This window comes from Leucopleurus acutus (genome assembly GCF_964270905.1).
Source record: "Leucopleurus acutus genome assembly, chromosome: 14".
Classification (NCBI taxonomy): Eukaryota; Metazoa; Chordata; class Mammalia; order Artiodactyla; family Delphinidae; genus Leucopleurus; species Leucopleurus acutus.
In genome coordinates, this window is record NC_139156.1 from 63,079,301 (window position 1) to 63,106,088 (window position 26,788).

General features: G+C 40.0%; 1 protein-coding gene across 1 annotated transcript; it reads right to left on the bottom strand.

The window, feature by feature from the left end:
- On the bottom strand, nucleotides 1–24,840 carry DDX21 (DExD-box helicase 21). Its single transcript, XM_082854514.1, has 15 exons — nucleotides 24,675–24,840; nucleotides 22,314–22,763; nucleotides 21,069–21,144; nucleotides 20,168–20,346; nucleotides 18,260–18,377; nucleotides 15,697–15,882; nucleotides 13,596–13,741; nucleotides 12,730–12,879; nucleotides 12,187–12,348; nucleotides 10,176–10,295; nucleotides 8,940–9,013; nucleotides 6,811–6,970; nucleotides 5,890–6,024; nucleotides 3,526–3,570; nucleotides 1–2,960 (listed from the first exon to the last, which is right to left on the bottom strand). The coding sequence occupies exons 1-15, from the start codon at nucleotides 24,759–24,761 to the stop codon at nucleotides 2,691–2,693; spliced, it is 2,358 nt and encodes a 785-aa protein (XP_082710640.1). The 5' UTR covers nucleotides 24,762–24,840; the 3' UTR covers nucleotides 1–2,690.
- Between the last annotated feature and the right edge of the window lie 1,948 nt (nucleotides 24,841–26,788).

Sequence of the window (26,788 nt, forward strand, 5' to 3'; positions counted from 1 at the left end):
CATGCTCATACTGTGAGATACTATGAGATGGCACAGTCATCAAAAGTGGCACGGGACTTCCCTGGTGGTCCAGTGGTTAAGCCTCTGCATTTCCACTGCAGGGGGCGCCAGTTGGATCCCTGGTCTGATGCCTGGTGGGGAACTTAAAAAAAAAAAAAAAAGGCACAGATCTGTACTTACAGTAAAGGATGCACATACGGAGGGAAAAGCAATTCACAAAACTGAAGGAATGATTCCAGTTTTGTAAACGAATTCCTGGAAGAGATGCTCACAAATATGTTGGATATGTGGTGACTTGCTTGTTTTTTCTATGTTTGGATTTTTATACCCATCACTTATTATGTTTAAAACAAAAATTTCAAGCTTCAATTTTAGGGAAAAAGTCACCAAAAACATAAATAGTAAGTACTAACTTTATTGTGGCATAAAGCTGTATTTTTATACATTAACTCAATTTTACAGTAAAAACACTTTATGTATAACTGTAAAGAAACTGCTGCACAGATAGTTCCAACATAAAAATTGGTATTTTAAAAGTTCACTGAGTTGTTTGATACATAAATTGGAAAATATTTTCTCTGTAGAAAATAGTAAAAATGCTAACATTTCCCAAGCTAGCACAACAAGCCCATTTAAACCGTACAGTAGCTGAATTATACATTTATAAATATGGTTTGAATTCTGGGACCCAGGAGAAACTTTAGCTTCATTTACTAAAACAGCCATGTTGTCCTAAGTTGTGTAAAGTGAAATTCCCATTAATCTTCCCCCTTACTCTTGATTTATGCCTGATTATTTCTTCCTAAAGGACAGGTACACTGTTCTTTTAATCTACTTGATAAAGTAACCCATTCTTACCCAAACTTAAATGTTTTGGTTGTTATTTAAGTATGCTCAGCATCTCAGCAAAACCAGAATTTAATAAAACATGATCCACAAGGCACGAGTTGTTGGTCATCAAATACCTACCTCCCCATGACTCCCTCTGGCTTGATGGGAAACCACGAGAAGGTCAAGCGATAAAATTGTCAAGTGGATCAAGGAACAAAAGCCAAGCAAATTTGAGAACAGAGAAACATCCAGTCGGGATGCAAGGACAGAAATGAAGTCCAAATAGAAAAAGGACGCTGCCTCAAGAATCAAGGAGTTGAGTTGGCTATCTGAGCCCCTTACTGCAAAGGTGACTAAGAACCAGTTGAATATAAAGACCCTGCCAGAGAAACCAGTGCCTAGAAAGATTTCAGTTGTTCAAAATAATTAAATGAAAACAAGACAGGCCATGTATTTGAACTCCTCCTGTCATAGTTTATTTCCTGAGATTCCCAGTACAGAATGTCTAGGAATTAAGGCAAGAAGACAATGTTACTCGTAAGCTCCTGCACAAGGTTTCCCAGAAAAATAATACTCGAGACCTCAGAGCAATATCGGGCCAGGGGCTATATTAAGTTCTTCAGTTCCCTCAAAGTAACAACTTAAAAATAACCATATAGAGTTTGTCTTAAAAGGAAGTCTCTAGGTAGCTGCAACCTATCAACAGAGTAGCAGCCGTCTAATAAAAAGAAAGAGATCCTATACGTGGCTATAGGAACTAGGCCTTGAGAAACTAAACTGGATCATTCTACCTAAAATTCCCAGCTTGCCCGTTAGAAGTTAAACTCTAGAAACATTAATGACTCATTAAGTTTTCACCATTAAGAGAATGCTTTATCCCACACCTTCACTTGTTCTTTTCTTTGCTCTCAATACACGTTTCCTTGTGGAATATATTTTCAGTGGGGTTTTTTTGACTCTTCAGCCATGCAAATCTCTGCCCCCTACTCCTTTAGTTTCTCCTTAGTAAATAATGTTAATCTTCCAATAGGAAGTGGACTATGTTATCATCAAGCACCATTTATCCTGTCTCCTTACTTATGAAGAAAGTTACTGGGCCATGCTATACACTTGGAATTCCTTAAGGATACTTGCTTTCTAGTAAAATACTTCTATATGTACATATATATTTTTTAAAAATCTGTGAAGAATTCACTGAAGCATGAATCACCTTATATTGAGAAGCTAATAATGTATCAAAATGCACATAACAATGGCTAATCTATATACTAGCGCCTATCAAATGTATCACCACCTCCAAATCTAGAGCATATGCTGGCATTAACTGTGTTACATCCCAGCTGAGACTGAATCTTGCTTCAAAACATTGCTCAGTGTTAATTCTCAGAAGATACATTATAGGACCATAGGAGTAAATGTTAGACAAGTGGCTGAGGAATACCAATTACAGAACAAAGCCTTGAGTGCTCAAAGTGCTTCTCCAGAAACTGTTGCGTTCTCCCATGGTATTTAGGAAGGACACTATTAAGAGACACCTCTAAGTATAAAGACAGGTCAACTTCACAAGTATCAGCAGATACATGCTTGCTTCTATCTTGTAATCTATAGACACTGCATTAGAATATGTACTGAATTCACACACCTTTTCCAAAGGAATACCCGAAACAGAAGTAGCAACAAAGTTATAAATGACAATGATCAGATGAAATAATTTAGATGAAGCCTGTCTCTCTTAAAGAGATGGGGACTGGGCAAGTGGTCAGGAAGGAAATACAATATACTTTGTTATGAAAAATAATGTTCAGTTTCCTGTTGCTGAACATAGTTCTGTTTTTGCCACATAAATCCTCTACCTCAAATTACTGTCCGAATGCTTTACTAAAATTCCGCTTCTGGCCTTTGTTTTGGAATCTGTTACTTTTGTTGCCACCTCCTGATCGCTGTCCTCTGAAGCTTCTATTTCTTTCCCGCTGTCCCCTGAGACCTCGATTGCCTTCCCGCTGTCCCCTGAAGCTTCTGTTTCCTTCCCGCTGTCCCCTGAAGCTTCGATATCCTTCCCGTGGTCCTTCTAGCTCTGGTTGCTCTGTGGCCACAGAAAGCTGCCAGCGCCGTGAATCATGCCATTTTTCCTGTTGAGAGATGGTTTCGTTTTTACCTGCTCTGATTTTTACTGAATTTGGTTTAAAAAGGCATGAGAAAGATAACATTTTTTCCCTTTTTCTAAAGAAAAACTTGATTGATAACCTAAGTGCTTAAAAGATCACTGGTCAAAAATAAAATAAGTTTCACTATGAGATATACCCTCATCATTTATTCAATTCAATTACTACAGGGTATCCACAGCTGTCAGGTAGTAAACATATAAATATACTACTTGCAAACACATTTCTCACAGCAGTACGGAATAAAGATATAGCAAAGTCTATATAAACCCCGTGTAACATACACGGGGTTTGTGAAAAAAGCTGGATATTGTTCACAATGCTGTAGAAAGGACAAAAGGAAAACAGGCAGGCTGAATAAGAAAAATATTAGTATAAAGAGGGTAGGAGAAAAAAAATACTAAAATATAATTCTTAGTTATTTTTAGTAAAGGGACTAGAGATTGTTTCCCTTTCTATTATTCTATATTTTAAATAATAAATATTTTACCGTTTAGATATGTTAACTTCAAAATCTAAGAGAAGAGAATACCTGTACTTCTGTTACTGATGCAGTAGGGATATCAAAGCAAACACCCTAGAAATCAAAACAAATGCCAGTTAATCCACACTTTGACAAGAATTATAAAATGCACCTTAAATGATACTCCCAAAGACCAGGTATTATGTAAAAGAAACAACCCAAACAAACCAGGTATCCATTTTAGATAAACTTTAGACCAAGCCCCAACACATAATACCTCCCCAAAGCACAATAATAAAAAGCCAGGGATATTTAAAAAAAGGACTCAAAACTACTTGGAACCGACTAGAGATCATTCTTGGCTTTCACACTGTGCTAATCCTCACAGAGCTATTAGCTACATTTTATAGCTGAGGAAACAGAGGCTTGGAGAGGCTAACTCACTTGTCGAAGGCCCCGCAGCTGGTAAGAGCAGCTTTTAAAAATCTGGTCAGTATGGCTCTTAAATAAAACCTATGGTTTAAAAACATTAAAATACACTGCCTTCCATCAGAAAGACTGAACTAGTAAGGATGACCTAACTAAAAGCAGAAAAATAAATGATCTTGTATTGTTTTCTATGTTTATAATTCAGCCGCCTATGAAAAGAGTTTAAAAATTAAATACTGGGCTTCCCTGGTGGTGCAGTGGTTGAGCATCCGCCTGCCGATGCAGGGGACACGGGTTCGTGCCCCGATCCGGGAAGATCCCACATGTCGCGGACCCGCTGGGCCCGTGAGCCATGGCCGCTGAGCCTGTGCGTCCGGAGCCTGTGCTCCGCAACGGGAGAGGCCACAACAGTGAGAGGTCCGCGTATCACAAAAAAACAAAAACAAAACAAACAAACAAAAAAATTAAATACTTTACAGGACACTAGCTTTGATAACAAGCAGTGCCATCGTCTCCAATGAAGTCCGCAATATCTGGTTGGGGAACTAAGATCCTGCAAGTTGCGGGGTGCAGACAAAAAATAAAAAATAAAAAAATCCTGTTTCTTGGCGTCCACAAAATAATCAAACTCCCCCCGCAACTGACACAGGCACTCCTCTCCCCTGGCTGTCTTTAATTACAACACTTTGAGGAACATCCCTTCCACCCAACAATTTACCCAATTATAACCACAGGTAGCATCAGGTACTAATGCCATTTGTGGGAATCTTCACTCACATATTTACTAAGTACTCAATACCAGGCACTCATTGCAGTACAGAGACGTCTAGAAAACAGTTTTGGCCCTTGACTCAGCCACCGTGTTCTTGAGGCTCTCAGTCAGTAAGCAAGCACAGCAAGGCAAAATTTACATGAATAAAGCTATGCCTTAAGAACTGTGAAGTATACGTAGAGGCCAGGGGAAGCTCCAAAAAGACTTAAGACCAAGTCATAAAGGATACCATGGAGATAAGAAATACTATATAAACAGTGGATTGAGCATAAGGATGAAAGAAAGCAAGATGTACTTGGCATTGTTGGGAGTGGAGGGCATTGGTGGTGAGGAGACAGATGAAGTTGGTAAGGAGGACAGAAGCCAGCTCGTGAAGAAGCTCCATGTGAAAGTTGGGACTTTATCCCATAGATTATGTGGAGTTGCTTAAGGAGGTGAAAAACATGGTCAGACAAGCAATGAGTTGAAGATAAACCTGATATGGTTCACAAGCCAGTAGTTCTCCAAGTATAGTCCATGCACCCCTGGAACCCTGCGATTTTTTTTTTTGGCGGGGGGGGTCCACAAAGTCAAATTTTTTTTTTTTTGCGGTACACGGGCCTCTTCTGTCCTTTTCACTCTCATTAAGGGTAGAGAGGAGTTTACCAGACACTACATTACACGTGATATTGCTCAGATGACTAACAGAAAATGATATTCTTACGCTTTATTAGAATTTCAGTCTTTATTTCTAATACTCTAAATATCAATAGATATAACCCATCTAAACAAAAGCTTTTTGCTATCCCCAACATTTGTTAAGAATGTAAAGAGGTCATAAGACCAAAATGTTTGAGAATTGCTGTGCTAGTCTATGCCATTAACTGAGAACAGGAGTCAGAAGAAAGAACACCAGGCTTGGAAGGCAAGATTTTAAATTCTGAATTCAATTTTGAGTAAGTTTGTATTAAGGTGCTTAATAAACCCAATCTGGGTGGAGATGTCAGGGAAGCAGCTGGATCTTCAAGTCTGGCACTTCATGCAGATGGTTCACGTTAGAGATACACAGAGGGTAGCTGTCAATGACTAAGTGGTAACTGAGGGTCATGGATGACAATGCCCAGAGAAGACTATATACAGAGTGAAAACACGCAGCATCCCCATAGAACAGGGAGAAGCTACTGTACAGTGTTTTATTGCCAGCATGAAGCTAACGAACCAAGGCAAAGTCACAGAAGAAGCCCCAGCCTTACCTGCTTTCCTTTGAGAAAGACCATTCCCTTCACTTTGGAATCAATATCCTCACCCAGTTGCTCTTTAAGTTCTTTCCAAGCATAACTAATATTTGGCATTTCTATTGAGCACTGCAAGATCATGGTCACAAAACCCTATGGAAGGAAGGGGAACAAAATTAAAGTCCCAGAAACAAACGTAAGTGATAAGCACTTGTCCTCATGTTTCTGAAATATTTATAGGAAAGCTCTTCCTAAAAGCATACCCCTCCCACCCCACCATTTTAGTACAAGTAAAACTGGGGAACTCTGAATAAGATTGGTGGACTGCTAGTGTTGGTATCCATACTGTGATAGTACACTTTTGCAAAATGTCACCACTGGGGGAAACTGGCAAAGTGTACAAGGAATATCTCCGTATTAACTCTTAAAACTTTATGTGAACCTACAATTATCTCAAAGATTTCAACTTAAAAAAAAAAAAAGAAAAGCATCACCTTCTTAACTTTCTAGGTATGCTGGCTAAATGTATCATATGCACTTATGTGTCCACATGATTGGGTTTTTTAGGATGAAAAAACTTGACATATAATTCACATACCATAAAATTTGCCATTTTAATGTATACAGTTCAGGGGTTTTTAGTATATTCACAAGATTTGCAATCATCACCACTATCTCAAATTCCAGAACATGTCATTATCCACACCCCCCCCAACAAATACAAAAACCCACACTCCCGTTAGCAGTCACTGCCATTCCCTCCTCTGAGGAGACACTGCAACCACTAATCTACTTTCTGTCCCTACGGATTTGTGTTTTTACATATATATCTCAACCTTCATGAAAAAGTTAAAACAACTGGAAGTTTCAATGGAACACTTTTGAATCCTGCTCAAACTCTAAATTGTGAAGTGTCAGGAATTTGACAGGGACCCTTACCACATCTGAGTTGATCAACGAGCGCTGGTTGACTGACGTGGCACCTGAAATATGGGCCAGGGCTGCTGCCAGGGCTTCCACGGCTCCCTTCTCCTCGATCAGCTTCTCGGCTGACTGCTTGAAGTGAACAATCGCAGTGGGAGGCACAGAATCCAAAAGCCTGTGGTTTGAGAATATATTTGTTAGGAGAAAGGACAAAAGTGGACAGATTTCATTTTCAGGACAACATCATCTCAAGATAAATCAATATCTTTGAAACCAAATCTTGCATACGTCTAACATCATTTTGATGCAGTGTATAATACTTATTAGCATTTCTTTTGATCATGAACCCTCCCTGTCTATTTTTTAAATAAGCATCTCACATATTTATAATAGTAATTGTGGAAAGCACTCTAAAAATGTTGCTCAGACTCTGGTTCTGAAGCAGAGGATGTAGCTCACCACCTGGAAACATTTGGAAAACAGTCGGAACCTTATTGGTCTCCATAATACCAACGTCACTCACCCCCCAGGAATACACTGCACAACCAGGGATGCTAAACAGCTAAACATCCTTGCAAATCAAAAAATGGGCAGAACACCTAAACAGACACTCCTCCAAAGAAGACATATGCATGGCCAATAGGCACATGAACAAATGCTCAACAATGCCAATTACTAGAGAAATGCAAATCAAAACTACAATGAGGTATCACCTCACAGTGGTCAGAAGGGCCATCATCGAAAAGTCTATATAAACAATAAATGCTGGGGAGGGTGTGGAGAAAAGGGAACCCTCCTACACTGTTCGTGGGAATGTAAATTGGTACAGCCACTGTGGAAAACAGTACAAAGGTTCCTTAAAAAACTAAAAATAGAAGTACCATATGATAGTTCCCACTGCTGGGCATATATCTGGAGAAAACTCTAATTCAAAAAGATACACGTGGGCTTCCCTGGTGGCGCAGTGGTTGAGAGTCCGCCTGCCGATGCAGGCGACACGGGTTCGTGCCCTGGTCCGGGAAGATCCCACATGCCATGGAGTGGCTGGGCCCGTGAGCCATGGCCACTGAGCCTACGCGTCCGGAGCCTGTGCTCCGCAACGGGAGAGGCCACAACAGTGAGAGGCCCACGTACCGCAAAAAAAAAAAAAAAAAAAGATACACGTACCCTAACGTTCATAGCAGCACTACTGACAATAGCCAAGAATGGAAGCAACCTAAGTGTCCAGCAACAGATGACTGGATAAAGATGTGGTACATACATACAATGGAATTTTACTCAGCCATAAAAAAGAATGAAATATTGCCATTTGCAGCAACATGGACAGACCCAGAGATCATACAAATGAAGTAAGCAACACAAAAACAAATATCATATATCACTTATATGTGGAATCTAAAAAGTAATGCAAATGAACCTATTTACAAAACAGAAATAGACACACAGACATAGAAAACAAACATGGTTACCAAAGGTGAAGGCTGGGGGTGGGGAGTGAGGGGTAGAAGGAATAAATTAGGAGTATGGAATTAACAGATACATACTACTATATATAAAATAAATAAACAACAAAGATTTGCTATATGGCATGGGGAACTATGTTCAATGTCTTGTAATAACCTGTAATGGAAAAGAAATCTGCAAAATTATACACACACACAAACACACACACAAAACTGAATCACTTTGCTATATACCTGAAACTAATACAATATTGTAAATCACTATAGTTCAATAAAAAATAAATATTCTTCAACTTGTAGGACAATTGCACAAAATAAAGAATTTTCTTGCCCCCATGCCAGCAGCACCTCCAACGACACTCTTAATCTAATCCTCACCATCTAGACATTTACCATAACTTTTTCCTACACGATATATAAGGTACAGTTACTTAAAATGCCCAAGACAAACCAAACTACTAATAGTGGTTTCCTCTGGTGAACAGGATTGGGTAGGGATGAGTAGAAACAAGAGTTTTTGTTTTCTAAGCACAGCCTATTTTTTTAACAAGCAGATTATCAATTTTTAAAACAATGAATAAATAAAATAAATTTTAAAAGGCTAAATCTCATTACTACACAAAAACATGTAATAAATAGCGCAAGCACTAAAACAGACCACAGCAGTGGTTGGGAACATACCTGATGGCATCTTTGCTAGAAGCTTTTATTATCTCTGTTGCAGAAGGAACACCTATTCTCTTAAATTTAATTCCCTATAAGAAAATGAACGATAACTTAATGTACAATGAGGCCATCAACTGTTTCCACTGAGATTAGTATTCCCCCAATTTTTTAATATTTACCAAACATATTTGTTACATACTTAAAAGATAAACTTTTTATCTTAGAAAGGTTTTAAATTTATAGAAAAGTTGCAAAGATAGTATAGAGTTCTTGTCTACCTGCACCTATTACTTTGTTATTACTTTGGTACATTTGTCACAGCTAAGAAACCAACATTGCTACATTACTATTAACTGAACCCCAGAGTTCATTCGAATTTCACTAGTTTTTCTACTAATATCCTTTTCCTATTGATATTCGACCCAGGACACCACATTACATTTAGTCAACATGTCTTCTTAGTCTTCTCTAATCTGTGGTAATTTGTCTTTCCTTGGTTTTCAAGACCTTGATAGTTTTAAGGTGTGCTCGTCAGGTATTCTGTAGAATGTCCCTCAATTTGTGAACATCAGTTTTTTACATCTTTAGACTGCAGTTATGGATTTGGGGGGAAGATGACTGGTTTCGTTGCATACCAGGGGCACCTGCTTATCACTGATGTTGACCATGATCATCTGGCCAGGTAGTGTTCGCCTGCCTTCTGCCCTGGAAAGTCCTCCCCCCTGACCCTACTCCGCTCTTTGTAAGCAAGTCACTAAGTACCGTCCACTGACAGTGAAGCTGGGAGATTAAACTCCACTTCCCAGAGGAGGAAGTACCAGCATAAGAATTTCCTTACAAAATTCTTCTGTAAAAAAAATCAATGTCTTCTTTCCCATTTAAAAATTTATCCTTTTAACATATTCTCATCTTTTTGGTTTTCGAGCAATTCCTATAACCCCCTAAATCTACACTTAAGTATTTCTTGTGCGTTCACAGTGTATCTGAAAACTGAAAACCACCTCTCAAACATAAAAAAGACCTCTTGTCATTTTAAGTATGAAGTCAAAACCACTGTTTTCAAATGCAAAGTATTTAAAATGGGCTGTATATCATAGGACAACATATAAAACACATATCTAACAACAATCTTTCAGTCATGGCCATGTGCTAGAAATAAAAATTTCAAGTTAATAAAAACTGAATAAAGAGACCAAAGACTGACTTTAAAACTCAACGTTTGCTGAGTGAAGGATTAGAAAATAGTTTTACCGCTTTTTGCTCCACTTGGGCTAACTGATATTCTTCCTTGTGCTGATAAAAGCAGACGCAAATCCCAGTCCTTCCAGCTCTACCTGTTCGTCCAGAACGATGAATGTAGGACTCCACATCCTATTGAAGTAAAATACGTCAGTGACAGCGAACAACAAAGAGAGACATAGACCTGAGTAGCCTAGGCAGAGGCAAGTGTGGTGGTTATAGACCGGGGTTGGGGGAGGCTCCCAAGCACTTTAATTTAAAGAACTGTAGGGGCTTCCCTGGTGGTGCAGTGTTTAAGAATCCGCCTGCCAATGCAGGGGACACGGGTTCGAGCTCTGGTCCGGGAACATCCCACATGCCACGGAGCAACTAAGCACGTGCGCCACAACTACTAAGCCTGCACTCTAGAGCCCACGAGCCACAACTACTGAGCCCACATGCCACAACTACTGAAGCCCATGCACCTAGAGCCTGTGCTCCACAACATGAGAAACCACCGCAATGAGCAGCCTGCACACCGCAAGGAAGAGTAGCCCCCGCTCGCCGCAACTAGAGAAAAGCCTGTGCGCAGCAACGAAGACCCAACGCAGCCAAAAATAAAATTAATTTATTTATTAAAGAACTATAAAAACATTTTAAAAACCTCTAGAAGAATGGTCCTTATCCTGTGAGTAAATCTGCAAAAAGCATTATCTAAATAGTACTGTCCAACAGAACCATATATGTAATTTTAATAGGCAACTTTCTAGTAATCACACTAAAAAGTTAAAAAAAGTTAACCTTATTATTATTTAACCCAATATATCCAAAAGTTTATCATTTCAGTATGCTATCCCTACAAAACAAGTTATCAATGAAATATTACACGTTCTTTTTCCACAAGTCTTCAAAATCTACTGTGCATAATAGAAAGTTTGAAATTTTTAGAACTCCACTGTATATTTTATACTTACAGCACACACGTCAATTCAGACGAGCTGCCTCTCAAGTGCTGAAGAGTCCCATGTGGCTGTGGCCACCATACTGGACAGCACAGGTACACAGGCTATTTAAACAAGTCGATGGCACACACGTACGGGACTTTCTTTACAAGAAACAGTGGCTTCGCAGTAATGTGTTTTTCCATCACTGTGAACATTAATCCTGAGGGATTTGCCAAATTTGGGGGTAATAGGATCTTCACGCTTGAAGTGATGGGAACAAGTTCCTTCAGACTAACTTATATGTAAGTGAAGCATTGTCCACACCATATAAACTATGCTTCAGGGCTCTCTTTGGGCAGTTCCTGTCATATACAAACCCAAGCAGTTTTAACTACAGAGGCTGTTAACTACAGGCCTCTTCTCCCTTCTCTGTCCTCTAGCTCACAAATTTATCTACCCTACCACCACCCCATCTAAGTCTTATCTATCTTCAAAGTCCAGTTCAAAATTGTACTACCCCCACCCATGCAGCCTTTCAGGACTCCCTCTGACCAGAAACTACCTTGCCAACCTCTGGCCACTCACCGCACTTCCCCTCAACTGTCAGTTCTGAGGAGGTTCATTCTATTTATTTATTTATTTAATTTATTCATTCATTCATTTATTTTATTTTTGGCTGCGTTGGGTCTCCATTGCTGCGCAGGGTTTTCTCTAGTTGCGGCAAGTGGGGGCTACTCTTCACTGTGGTGTGCAGGCTTATTGCTGTGGCTTCTCTTGTTGCACAGCATGGGCTCCAGGCGCACAGGCTTCAGCAGTTGTGGCTCATAGGCTCAGCAGTTGTGGCGCACGGGCCCAGTTGTTCCATGGCACATGGGATCCTCCCGGACCGGGGCTCGAACCCGTCTCCTGCATTGGCAGGCGGACTTTCAACCACCGTGCCACCAGGAAAGCCCCAAGAGGTTCATTTTAAAATCACCCTTAGCAACATAACACCCAAGAGAAAGCTATTACTAATCATGGGAAAGGAAGAGATACAACTTCCAATTTGTTTTAGCACCCAAAAGAAACAACAAAGTAAAATCTAAGTGTAAAACACTTACCTTTGGTGGAGAACTCTGTACAACCAGATCAACCTCGGGGATGTCTAACCCACGTGCAGCGACATTGGTTGCAACCAAAACTCCAAAATCACCATTTCTAAAACCCTTCAGGGTGATTTCCCTTTGCTTCTGTGGAATGTCTCCGTGTAATGACTGGGCATCCTGCCAAAGAAATAAGCTCATTTAAGAATACCAGATCCTACAATACAGGGACTTTTAAAATCACCAATTAGGCCTATAAAGACATTCATATTTTGGTGACACTTCTGCTGAAAATAATACAAAGGGGAAAACGTGCCTTACATGGACAAGCCTCAAATTTTCAACCCTTGGCCATGAAATCAACTGTATCCAACTATACTTACAAGATAAAGAACACCAAACATGAGTGATCAAACCTACTTTGTCAGGGTAACGCTGGGTTTGAGCTACCCTTTCTTCATCTGTGAGATGAGATGGGCAGATCAGATGAGCGCTAAGATGTATACTCTATTAATTGAAAGATGCTTTCTCCCTAAAAGGGAAGAGAGGGGATGGACCAACCTGCCTTATGGACACATTCTGTGACAACTCCTGGGCTTCTTTCTTGGTTTCACAGAAGATGATAGTGCGCCCTTGATAACCACTGTACACTCGGATCACGTCCCCAATAACTGCTGCCCTTTGAGTCCAGTGGCACTTGATAGCCAGATGCTTAGGAAAGAAGGAAAAAAAGATTATTTAGTAAAGCCTAGCTGGAATCTAAAATCACCTGCTCAACCCTAATGATACTAGAGGCAATTGTTTAAGCCTGACTAGAGCAAACTTCTGCCACCACTGTTTAGAGGAAAAAACTAAACCACTAAAGAAGAGAGCCCTTCCCCTTTCTCCAAAGAGCATCTGGCTTCTTTATCCATTTTCTGACCTAATACAGGTAATGTAGGAAAAGAAATACCATTCCCTAGATTGCTACAGGAAACCAAAAAACTGACAGGAAAAAAGCCTCTATGTTTTGTCCTTTCATCCACTTAAAAATGCAGTCAGTAGTCAGTTTCCGTACAGGTCTATTCCTTGGGTGCAACGAATTCATCTAGGTACCAGACCCTAAGATAAAAACAGCTTCAACATAAACACTAGGATTCTCTACTGCCCTCTAGTGTATAAACTCTAGGTGTAATGTCACTCTGCTTACTAATTCAGACAGATTTAGGTTCCAAAAGATTCTGCAATCAGGCCACCAGATGATGAAATTTAGAAAACACAGATACCATATACAATTCAAATAGAAATATAATTCACATGGCTTTTGACATGGATTTAGTATTTATTTGGAAAAGAAGTTTGTTTTTGCCAGTCTTAATACTATCCAACAGGTAAAAAAAATTATATACAATTTATTACTAATGCCAGCAACTGAATGAATCATTTACCTCTACAGTTATTGCCGTTTTCTGGGTCTTTTTACCAATCAGGTCCACTTGTTCATATGTAGATTTCATGTATTTCTTAGCAACATTATAAACCCAATGAGGGCAAGTTGCAGAAAAAAGCAATGTTTGGGGATTGTCTTCTGAATCTTTGCGGGGAAAAAAAAAAAGTCAATATGAATAAGTCAAACAAGCCTGCAAAGTATTTCACCTCACCCAATTCTTCCAGGGTCCGTCAGCATTCTACAGAAAACACCTGAGGCCAAGCGAGGCCTCGAGGACACAGAAATGGAAGACACGGGCTTCCCTGGTGGCGCAGTGGTTAAGAATCTGCCTGCCAATGCAGGGGACATGGGTCAGATCCCTGGTCCGGGAAGATCCCACATGCCGCGGAGCAACCAAGCCCATGCACCACAACTACTGAGCCTGTGCTCTAGAGCCCACGAGTCACAACTACTGAGCCCACATGTCACAACTACTGAAGCCCGTGTGCCTAGAGCCCGTGCTCTACAAGAGAAGCCACTGCAATGAGAAGCCGTGAACCACAATGAAAAGTAGCCCCCGCTCGCCATAACTAGAGAAAGCCCACACACAGCAACGAAGACCCAACACAGCCAAAAATAAATTAATTAATTTAAAAAAAAAAAGCAGCAAAACAGGGAAGTACCCAATGGACAAAGAAATGCTGCCTAAATAATTTATGTAAAGGATCCTTGAAATACTCAGAGTACTTTCAAGTTGTTTTGCTTTCTAACCATTGGCCTATATGAACCACGAGGGAAATCTGTCCTTTATAATGAGACCTACTAAGTGGAAAACAATTAATCAAGCCCAGTAAGCAACCAACTTAAATCACTAAATAAATAATCTATAATAAACACCAGAACAGATTTTCTATTCATCTCTACTCCCTAGCATTTCCAGAACAGATTTTATAGTCATCTATACTCCCTAGCATTTCCTCAACACTTTAAGGTTAGAATTCTAGTCTATTCATCCTTTGAGGTCAGGTACTAAAAATAGCTCCCCAACCCCAATTTTTTTTAGTTTGCTCTTAGAATACCATTGCATTTTCATATATTTCAAATGGCAGCGTAACTGACAGAACCCTTCTGGAGAGTAAGCTGACAAAGTATATTGAAGAACATGAACTATTTATACCTTTCAATTCAGTCATTTCAATTCTGGAAATCTATCTTTAAGAACTGATGCCAAATACTTATTTTTTTTTGTTTTTTTATAAATTTATTTTTTATTTCTATTTTTGGCTGCGTTGGGTCTTCGTTGCTGTGTGCAGGCTTCCTCTGGTTGCAGCGAGCAGGGGCTACTCTTCGTTGTGGTGTGCGGGCTTCTCATTGCAGTGGCTTCTCTTTTTGTGGAGTACGGGCTCTAGGTGCGCAGGCTTTAGTAGTTGTGGCACATGGGCTCAGTAGTTGTGGCACACAAGCTCTAGAGCGCAGAATCAGTAGTTGTGGCGCACGGGTTTAGCTGCTCCACAGCATATGGGCTCTTCCTGAGCCAGGGCTCGAACCCGTGTCCCCTGCATTGGCAGGTGGATTCTTAACCACTGCACCACCAGAGAAGCCCCCAAATACTGATGTTTGAAGAAAGCTGTCTACATAAAAATGTCTGCAAGCCGATTTATATTATGTAAAACTTAAAATATATAGATGGATTAAATCATGGCACAAACAGTTCAGAGTTTTATATGTACAGTAACATTACAATTAACACACACATACACACAATACTGCAAATCGGGAAGAAATAAACCAAAAGCAAAGTATACCAAGCTGGTTTCTTTTATTTTCCCTATTGTAATTATGTGCAATTGATGGGGGAAAAAAATTTTTTTTGTCTGCGCTGAGCGGCATATGGGATCTTAGTTCCCCGACCAGGGATCAAACCCATGTCCCCTGCATTGGAAGCACAGTCTTAACCACTGGACCACCACGGGAGTCCCGGACATTTTTTTTAATTTAAGTTTTCCTGAATAAAATAAGCCACCTGCCAACTTTTCTAAGGCTTCATTTAACTTTCAGGAGATAGTTAATCACCACCCTTCCTCCAATCCCTTATACCAGTTCTTGAATGTGGAGTTTACCTTTCTTGTATGCCACACATAAAATCTCTTCCACTTGGTCAGCAAAGCCCATGTCCAACATCTGGTCAACTTCATCCAGGACAACATGCTTAAGTTTGGTGAGCTCTAGCTTGCCATTCTGCAGGTGGTCTTTGATACGACCTGGTGTCCCAACCAGGATATCAATCCCATTCCGCATGCGTTCAACTATAAGAACCCCAATGATAAAATATTATGGATTTTTAATTCCTTTTATTAATCTGGGATACCAAATTAGATACATTTTTATTCTAAAATATTTATTAACTACATACAAGGTAATATGTTAACTACTGAAGATAAAGACGCTCGAGGCACTCCTTGACCTACTGGGGAAACATGTAAGAAGTGACAGTCCAGTGTATTACATGACAAAACAGAAAAATGCACCAATGGGGGATGGTAGCACCAGGAAAGAAATGATTTCCTTTGCTGGAGGAAGGTATCAAGATTTCACAAAGTGAAAATAAGAATCTTAAAAGAAATGGGAACTTTCTATAAGGTAAGCAGGTATAGGGAGAATGACAAGATAGAAGGGCAAATATTCCAAGAAGGTACAGAGATGTTCAGAAAAATGGAGTTCAATATAACTAGGATGAGATGGTAATGATGCAACTTTCTATTGGGTTGCTACTGCAGTAAAGAAGCCTACTGCTAGGGAGGATTCCTGGACTGAATGTCAATATTATGACATAGTGTGAGTGTGTTTCGTGTTTGGTAATTGCAATCACTGTTGCTTTTGTTGTGGTCACATTTACAATGCTTGGTGTCAGTTTATTTATCGCTTGTAAAAGTAAAATACAGTGTGTGTGTGTGTGTGTGTGTGTGTGTGTGTGTGTGTGTGTGTGTGTGTGTGTGTGTGTGTGTGTGTGTGTGTGTGTGTGAGAGAGAGAGAGAGTTGTGAGCAAAAAAAAAAGTTTGTTTGTATAAGGATTACAATTTAAGTATAAATTAGAACAATTTAAATCAGGGGACCTAATTACTGCTCCTTACCATAAAAAGAAATGAAATCGGTTAAAAGTTAAAAAGAAATTATTTTTTCCAGACCTATGTAGTATATGGAGCAGAAAGAACAAATGGAATAGTAACTTTATATATTATTATAAAACCTAAGAATAAAAAGGAAATAGCCTGTTCACCACATACTGGATTTAACAAGAAAAGGCAAGAATAAAGCAAGTAATACTTTGACGCACCATGAGCTACATTTTTAAATAATATACACGTTTTTATAATAAAAGTTCTTTATAAAAAAAAAAAGAGATCTACTGCTAGGCACTCTACTTACCCAGTTTCATCCTCACAACACCACTGCAGGGTGAGTTTAGCAACCCTACTTTATACATAAACAAACTAAAGTGCAAAAAAATCAAGCAACTTGAACTGAAAAATCAGTTACTCTGTGAGCAGAGTTTAGATTCACACCCAGGCCGTCCTGATGCCAAAGCCTATGTTAGTTCCACCAAAGCTGAAAAGAGACAATCACAAGCTTTCTGTGCCAATATTAAGACTTCTATTTTTATCTTTTCATATTATTTTTTAATTTTTATTTTATATTGGAGTATAGTTGATTTACAATGTTGTTTTAGTATCAGGTATACAGCAAAGTGATTCAGTTACACATATACATATATCTATTCTTTTTCAGATTCTTTTCCCATGTAGGTTATTATAGAGTATTGAGTAGAGTTCCCTGTGCTATATAGTAGGTCCTTGTTGATTATCTATTTTATATATAGTAGTGTGGACATGTTAATCCCAATCTCCTGATTTATTCACCCCCCTACCCTTCCCCTTTGGAAACCATAAGTTTGTTTTCTATGTCTGGGAGTATGTTTCTGTTTTGTAAATAAGTTCATTTGTATCATTTTTTAAGATTCCATATATAAGTGATATCATGTGATATTTGTCTTTGTCTGTCTTACTTCACTTAGTATGATAATCTCTAGTTGCATCCATGTTGCTGCAAACGGCATTCTTTCTTTTTTATGGCTGAGTAATATTCCACTGTATATATCCACATCTTCTTTACCCATTTATCTGTCCAATGCTAAGACTTCTAAAATGCTTAAATCCCTTCCCAAATTACATATCTAATCTACAAAATAAAGCTTCAAGGTCTTGAACTGGGAAGTAATGGAATACTACAGCAGGGGCTACAAGATTTGGCCCTCAGGACCAGAAAAAAGAAAGCCTGTCTACAGTAAAAAGAGGCAGAGACCCAAGATCCCTGACAGGTAAAAATAACCTTGAATTCTGACTTTCTAGTTCCTAGACTCTGTCCTCTTGGGCTCAGTAAAGTACCACTGCAGCCTTTAGATAAACACAGATAAATAATACAAAAGTCCTAATAACCACATACAGGATTTGTTACATCATCATGCAGGACCATGTGCTTGACCATCTTTACACAATAATGACAAAAGAAAACCACCATAAATGACTAGATCAGGTAGGTAAAGCCAGACGTCAAGGTCAGAAGAAATCCAATCAGGGCACCCAACAGGAGATGGCATTTTCCTTCCCTCACATTGGATTTACTTACTTTGTCCTCCGTAGGGAGTTCCACCGTAAAAACAAGCCACTGCCAGTTTTTTTGTGATGTCACTGAAATCTCTGCTTACTTGACCTGCCAACTCCCTTGTGGGTGTAAGAACCAGTACCTGAAAAGGAAAAACTAATAATGGAATCCGAAGTATTATGCAGTATTTGTTTCTTAACAAATCTGGAATGCACCAGGAGGTTCAACTTATCCTAATAATTATTTTCAAAACATATATTATGTGCGTTGCAATACACTGTGGTGTGGGAGAATAGTAAATATAATATGGTTTCTGACAAATCTACCCACTAGAAAAGCTTGTGATCTTACCAATCAAAAGAGAAACAGGTACTCAAATTTATGGTGCTCTAGGATGGTTGCACACAGCAAGCTGGAGGAATTGGGATAAGTTTCATGGAGCTACTAGTACCTAAGGAACAGCATTCCAGGAAAAGAACAACTTGAGCAAGGAGTAATACTGCTGATGATAATATCAGCTAATATTTGAGCTTTTATTATGTGTCAGGAGCTATAAATGCTTAATATGCATTATTTTTATTTCTCACAATGAAGTTACCTACAACTGCATTGTACAATTGTATTATAATATCTACAATAACATACAACAGATCTCTAAAACCAAAAGGCAAGCCTGGATTTAAATTCAGGTAGCCAGGCTACAAAACCTAGAGTCTGAACCTCTGCACTACACTGAATCTGAAGTAGAATGGAAGTCAGAAGAGTAAGGCAGGGCCAACGTGGTGAGGGGCTTTGAATCCTACAGCAGTTAACAGGACACATGACACAACCACTACAGGTCCTCAAATAGGCTAACAGCGTGAAACAAATATGATTTAAGAACAACTTTGTAGGGGCTTCCCTGGTGGCACAGAGGTTAAGAATCCGCCTGCCAATGCAGGGGACACGGGCTCGAGTCCCGGTCCGGGAAGATCCCACATGCTGCGGAGGAACTAAGCCCATGCGCCACAACAATCAAGCCTGCGTTCTAGAGCCCGCGAGCCACAACTACCGAGCCCGCATGCCACAACTACTGAAACCTGCGTGTCTGGAGCCCGTGCTCCGCAACAAGAGAAGCCACCGAAATGAGAAGCTCATGCACCACAACGAAGAGTAGCCCCTGCTCACTGCAACTAAAGAAAGCCCGCGTGCAGCAACGAAGACCCAACGCAGCCAAAAAATAAATAATAAATAAAAATAAATAATAAAAAAAAGAACTTAGTATAACCATCCAACAGATATTTACTGAACATCCACTATGTGCCAGGTACTATTCCAGGTGCTAGAATAATTCGTTTGTTTACTGCTGTTGTAACTGTAGATTAATACATCAGTAAACAAATCAATTAATTAGGAGGGAGCATGGACACTGGAAAGCCAATAAATGAGATGAGACCAGGAAGTTAGGTGAAAGAACCCAAAGCCAAGGTGACAACACAGGCATTTCAGTGAGGTTAAGGTTTGTCAAATGCCAGCTTCTCCAGAAATCAGCTCAATGAGCACCATCCTGATCACAGGGCCTGGCCTCTTCACCTCTGATACCCCTCCTATTCAGGCATCTCTATTAAAAATGCTTTCTCCATTTTAGGCAAAACCTGACCAAACCTGTGAGCCCCAGGGACATCTAAGAGTCTGAAAGAAATATGCGAGCTTTAATAATACAGGTGATCACAACCATGGGGGCAGATTACAATATTTAAATATATAAGGTTTGTAGTCAACAGTCTTAAAAGAATTATCCTGGTTTACCTTCAGATAAGATCTCCAATAAATACCAGAGAAAGGCCTTAAGGAGAACCCAATAAAAAACAATAGGGTATGTAAATGATGCTCAAGCAATGTCTCTTCCTGTGCAGACTTGGAACCCCTAAGGACTGCATTAAAGATACTTACCTGAGGGGCACGGCCTCTCTTCCGGTCTTGCAGTTCTCCCTGAAGTTTCTCAACCAAAGGGATAGCAAAGGAGAATGTCTTCCCAGTTCCTGTCCGTGCCTGTGCAATCAAGTCCTTCCCACTATAGACGTGGTGAAACGTCTTTGCTTGTATAGGAAACAGGAAGGTCACCCCACGGGCTGTAAACAAATGAACCATGTTATTTGACACTGCAATTCTTAAAAGTCCCAGCCATACTGGAGAATGAAAGCATAGCCACGCTTCTGGTCCTGCAGAATTATGGAATTCTACATTCTGGTCACATCTACAAAGTCAAGTTCAAATATATTCTGGCAAGAATCTGCTTCAATGAAAGATATCAATAAACTTTAAAGCACCAAATTATAGTAAATACTTATCTTAAGAGATTAAGCCCCTTGTCACAAAATCTCATCCAAAGGCCAGTATAAGCCTGAAAATCAGGTGTTTTGCTGTCTGACTGCCACACCTGATTCAGAAAACACCTCAGTTGGGCATCTGTGACTTCCTACCTGGTTCACAGGCACTATGCTAAGATGAGTTCTGAGTCAGGCTGGTATCATTAACCTAGAGATGCCTCAAGAAGTGGAAGAAGGTAAAAAAGAAAATACCAACATGGTATCCATTGTTTACTTTCACCAGCACGATCAGTCATTACACTTCTGAATATACATATTGTATTGAATAAATTTTAATCACTCGTTTAAGAGGTAGCAAAGGCCATCACTAGTTTAGTCCTATACCAAATATACAGATCTACTTCATTATATGGTCGCCTATATCATCCTCCAATAAGAACATGTGCCAGTTCATCTCAACAAAAACAGTGGAGTGCTTCCAAATAATATGTTCTAACATTATTCAATATTTCCAAGAACATTACCTTTGAGAAGTTTAATAGTTTCTTCAGATATCGGAAAATTAGAGAAAGCTCCTTCTTTTTGCTCCACAGTTATTTCCTGTCAAGTAAAGGGCCACAGAAAGAAATCAATAACTTTACCCCTACAAGCTAAATACAGAAAGCCTTCTGAGAAAAACTATTCCGAAACATCTCTTCTAAATCAACCAAAAAGACACAAAAACTTTGGTAGGTAAATCAAGATTTGAAATGGAAATAGATCATAGTAATAGGTAAAACCCTAACAAAAGAAAAGTTTGTAGCAAATATATACAGCACATATATACCATGTGTAGCTAGTGAAAGCAGATTCAATCTCGACTAAGAACTTTTCCACAATCATTCCAAATGAACAATACACTGTTGAACAGGTTATTAACCCCTTCCCATAGCAACATCTTTCATATATACATCCATAGAAAATAAGAAACAAACATTTATGACAAAATGATCACATTGGCACTATTTGATTATAAACAATCTGAATGCCCAACAAAAGAATAATTAAGTGAATTTCTAAACATTTATATGATGTATTATGTAACCATTTAAAATATTTAATATTTAAAAGTGGGAAAAATGCCTATATAAAAATATAGGCAAGATAGGAAAAGGCAAACTACAATATTGCATATAATACAATCATAATCAGATTTTTAAAAAGCTGTATATATTTTTTATAATCAGGAAAAATTTTTAAATGCTGATCATGACCTAGAGCAAAGAGAAAATTATTAGATTTAGGATTTTTCTTTGATGACTGAGTTTCTGAAAGATAGCAGTATTAGCTTCCAAAGGGACATTTAAGTATCTTATTCAACTCAAGTTAGTTTATGGCCTATACAAAAAGACTTATGCAATCAAGCAAACACCTTTTCAGTGGTTCCACTTAATCATGATTTATTAGGTGAAACCCCTCGGAGGGAAACTGGAGCATATTTGCATAACCAGATCCCTCCTGTTGATTTCTGACTTGCAAATAAGCAGACCATGTGTGGAGAGATGACTTTCTCAAAACTTAAACAGATCTGCTCAGTTGCAAAGGAGGCATTCTAACACTGCAGTTTTTAAGATGAAGTCTCACCCTGCAGCTCAAGGGACTCCCCCCCCCATGAAGTGCTGACACATCAAATTTCCTCCCATTATTAAATAATTCATTTAATAATTACGTACTTATTTACCTGAAACAACATCGAAAGATACATTCTACATATTAAAATGCCACTTTACCTGCTCTAACTCACTGTTACTTTCTTCACTGGCAGCTTCCTTGGAGTCGGAGTCAGGTCCAGAATGAGGGAACCCATTCTTCAGGTTGGGGCTTTTCTCTCCAATTCCTCCATTCATTTCTTTTTCTTTCTTCATCTTCTTGGACTTAGGCGCACCCAAGTCATTCTCAAAAGGCTCCTCATTTTTTATTAGTTTTTTGGTTTTAGGAGAAACAACTGTCTTTTCATGGGGCTCCTTTGATTTTTTCGCACTTTTGGTCTTAGGAGAAATAATGTCATGTTGAGATGGCTCCTCTTTCTTTTTTGCCTTTTTGGATTTAGGAGAACTCATGTCAGCCTCAAAAGGCCCTGCTTTCTTTTTAACCTTTTTAGCTTTGGGAGAAATCGTTTCGTCCTTTTCTTCTGCTGCCTCTTCAGTCTTACTAGATTTTGGCTTCTCTTTTTTACCTTTCTAAAAAATTAATAAAGACAATACAAACAATGAACAAAACATTGATACATTTGTATAATGTATCGATTCTGCATTAGTTCAAGATCACATAATTATGAAGAATACAATTTGGGGGCATTTTTCAACACGAGTACTTTCATCTTGAAATAAGGCAAAAATAAAACGGTATGTTTTTTAATACCATTTCTTGGCTATATGGAAAGAAGAATATATCAATAACTTCATTAGCTTGGAAAAAAACGCGCTTCTTGGTAACTATTCAATTCATGGTGGTCGAACAAGTTGTAAAGTCAATTTTTCATATGGGACTTGGAGTGGCTCATGGGATGCTCCAACATATTGTAAACTACACACACTATATAGGAAGTGATCAAGAACAATTTAACTTAATTCTGGTAGAGTAATAAGACCATGTATACCCACAGACGGATGGTGTTAAGCAGATTTCTTTCTCTGCTAGAATTGCTCTACAAGTAAGATAGGAATTCATAATACCTGCCTTGCTAATCTCACAAACGCACATAAATTTACATAAAGACATGTTATGAACCAAAAAGTTATAAAAACCCACAGTCTATCACCCCATGTGTAAAAAAGGTGTACCTAATTTACAGGGAAAAACAAAGAGCACAAGTTACAAGAAAATGGAATGGGTGAAACCTCAAAACCAAACCAGATTACAGCTCCTACTTGAAATGTCTGACCCTCTCCAATTTTTCATATTTCTGAAAACTTAATATTACTGAAAACGTGTTTTACCCTCTGTTAAGACCTCTGTGGCAGAGCCTCAGGCCAATTCCTGAAGTATGGGGACTGTTACATTGAGCTACTATTACTGTCTGCCTCCATGAAACTTCAGGCCTGGCCTCTGCTCTTAAATCATGGATGAACGATAATCTCTCCCATATGACCCATCCTTCAGACATCTGAAAACCAATCTGGTCCACCCCATCCCAAGACTTCAATTCTTTCATCCCTTGGTTCCACCAATCAGTGGATTTCCAATCCCGGGGGTCTTCTTTGGAATACAATGGAGTTTGTTGGTCATGTCCCTTCTAATTTCAGCATCTCACAACAGGACACGCTGACTAATGCAAGGCAGGTAAAACCAAGACCACTTCCTCCCCACCTGTGGGGACAAGTCTGAGCTACCTCGGCTTCCTACAACAGCAAAATATTCCTTGCCAGAAACAGCAAGGAAAGAAAATTCTAAGTCACGTACAACACAAGTTCTGGGACAATCTTTGTTCTCACTGACCTTATCTCAGAACAGACTCAGTCACAAGTTAAATCGCTATCTAAGGAAGTAACAGCAAGGAGGCAGACAGCTATCGAGGTAACTTAAGACTTCCGCACACTGGCGGCCTATATAAAAAATATGGTGCGCAGTTATCACCACAACATGTCTACATTTCCACGGGAAATATGGCCAATAAACCTTAAGAGCAACTGAACTACTTTATCGTCTAAGGGTCGCTTCCCAGAAAACTGTACTCCCACTACTAGGGTAAAAAAAATGTCACCGCGGACGCCGCCCACGTGTGCGGATGGCTTTATGGTCTCGCCAGTTTAGTCGAAAGCCGGTATGTCTGAGTCTGGGCCAAAACGTGGGGCCTAACCATGACCGTCCTACTCTGTGCACCGGGTGCGGGACGCCCAGACTCAGGGACCACGTGGGACACCCGGCCCGCTCTCCAGTTCCGATCCGCCCGGACCTCTGGGCAGCGCGCCCACCGCCCGCGGAGAGCACCGACCACCCCCGGACGCCCCTTGGCCGAAACTCACGCGGGTCTCGGGACAAGCCGGGTTCGCGCGGCGCGCCACGCGCCCCCAGCCCGGGCCCCTCCTCTTAGCGGCCGCCCCCCCCTCCGCGTCCTGTCTTGCCCCAAGTCTCTCGGCCCCCGGCGGTACCTTCTCATTTCGCTTTCGCGGCATCTCCACTTTCGCCATGGCCGTGTCCGACTCCAAATCCGCTTCACTAAGAAGTTTCCCCGGCATCACTCAGGACAAGCAGAACAGGCCTACCGCTTTCGTCTACCGCGTGGAAAGGAAGAAAATGCCCAGCTTTCTCTTTAGCCCACCCAGCTTTCGTCACTTCCGGTAGCAAAGCGTATCCTGCGGAAGCGGAAAGTGCCGAGAGGCTGGGGCGCACGTGGTAGTTCCAGAGCAGCTGCCACTCTAGGTGGCTGGACTCACTGAATTAGCCGAGTAAGGCGCCTGGACTAGAAGGCACCTACAGAAGGGTAGGAAACCCAGAGGCTGGCTTTATTCTCCTTCACACCCTGCCCAGATTCTCGCCAGCCCCGGCCTGATAAATGAAGCTTTGTAGTTGCTTTTGAATAGCGCCCCTTCAGTGTTTTATATTAGATTGCTCTCTTTTGTAAGGTCCTTTCACGCGCAGACTCGCTAGATGTGTATTCTTGATTATCTTGTGGAGACGTCGACAATTGAAAGGAGACACCCAGGCTCACAAACCTGGATAAGAACTAGAGGTCGGGCGGGTCTGGTCATTCGTTTATGCGTGCACTCAACACACATCTCCTGAGCATTCACCGTGTCAGGTGTGAGAAACAAGGTTAGGATTCAGCACAGAAGCCTGTCTTCAATAAGCTTTATGGGCTTGTGGGAGCCTGATGAGTGTCAGTTGTTTTGAAGGCACGGAGAGGCACCTAAGCCGGCCTTGGGACCTGTAGAAAGGATCCCCAAACCACGTAGACCTCTATTAGAAAATACAGGGGCTCTTAGTCTTGAAGAATTTGGACATGTACTAATTCAAGCGGTTGAGGGAAAGTGGTTCGTTGAATGATGTGTGACAATATTGCTAAACTTTCTGTGAAGAACAAGTGACGCAAAGAATTGGGAGCCAGTGCATTATAAAATCGTTTTTAAAAATGGGTCGAAATCTTGCCTGGCTTTGAAAACCTGCACCATTTCCTCTGTGATTTTGGACACATGACAAATGTGTGTATTTCTTAACCTGAACCTGAGTTTCTCATGCATAATGGGGATAAGAAAACCTATTTCATCAGTTGACAAAATTAAGTAAGATAATGAATGAAAAAGGTTTAGCATTGCCTGGCACTCAGAGCACAATAAATAAGAGCTATTAAAACTCACAGGGGGAACCATACTCAATACTTTGTCATAACCTATAAGAGAAAATAATCTGAAAAAAAATACATAGAGATGTATAACTGAATCACTAACCTAAACTAACACAACACTGTAAATCAACTATACTTCAATAAAAAAATAAAATAAAACCATGGGGAAAAAAACCTCATAGGTACGTCAAGGCTTTTAGAAAGACAATTCAAAATGTAATCATTTTATGACAAAGGAAAATGCTGGAAGTTCTATTTCTGTATTTCATAAGATTAGTTTTTGCTGCACATTTTTTAATCTGACAGTTTAAAGGAAATTTTTCATATTTCACAAATTATTGTTTCACAGTGTCAATTTTTTAGCAGATAAATTTATGTAAATATACAACAATGCTTTCACTTACACTCTGATATCCTTGAGCCAGGAGCTTTGATTTCTTTTTGTATCCTTAAGATTTTGGACAGTGCCTGACACACACTAGCCTACCACTAGTAGTGGGATAAGGAAGAAACCCTTTGAAATAAATTTTAGTTGTATGCCCAGGCAGGAAAGCAGTTAGGAACCTGCAGTCTGGTTAATAAACCACAAAATTATGTGATACTGCAGTATATGATATGGCTGTACACAGTACATGGACATTTTTTTTTCTTTTTTTTTTTTTTGCAGTACGCGGGCCTCTCACTGTTGTGGCCTCTCCCGTTGTGGAGCACAGGCTCCGGACGCGCAGGCTCAGTGGCCATGGCTCACGGGCCCAGCCGCTCCGCGGCATGTGGTATCCTCCCGTACCGGGGCATGAACCCGTGTCCCCTGCATAGGCAGGCCGACTCTCAACCACTGCGCCACCAGGGAAGCCCCGGGGACATTTTTATTACCAACAGATGTTCAGCAACAGGGTAAGCCCAAAATGGTACTAAATGGAA

Bases quoted from the DNA above. Each gene is read 5' to 3' on its own strand.
- DDX21 (XM_082854514.1), bottom strand. From the start codon at position 24,761: ATGCCGGGGAAACTTCTTAGTGAAGCGGATTTGGAGTCGGACACGGCC. The intron at 12,349-12,729 runs GTTGGTCCATCC...TTTCTTTGGCAG, and splicing joins AGAATGTGTCCATAAGGCAG to GATGCCCAGTCATTACACGG. The intron at 3,571-5,889 runs GTAAGGCTGGGG...TTTGATTTCTAG, and splicing joins TCTTTCTCAAAGGAAAGCAG to GGTGTTTGCTTTGATATCCC.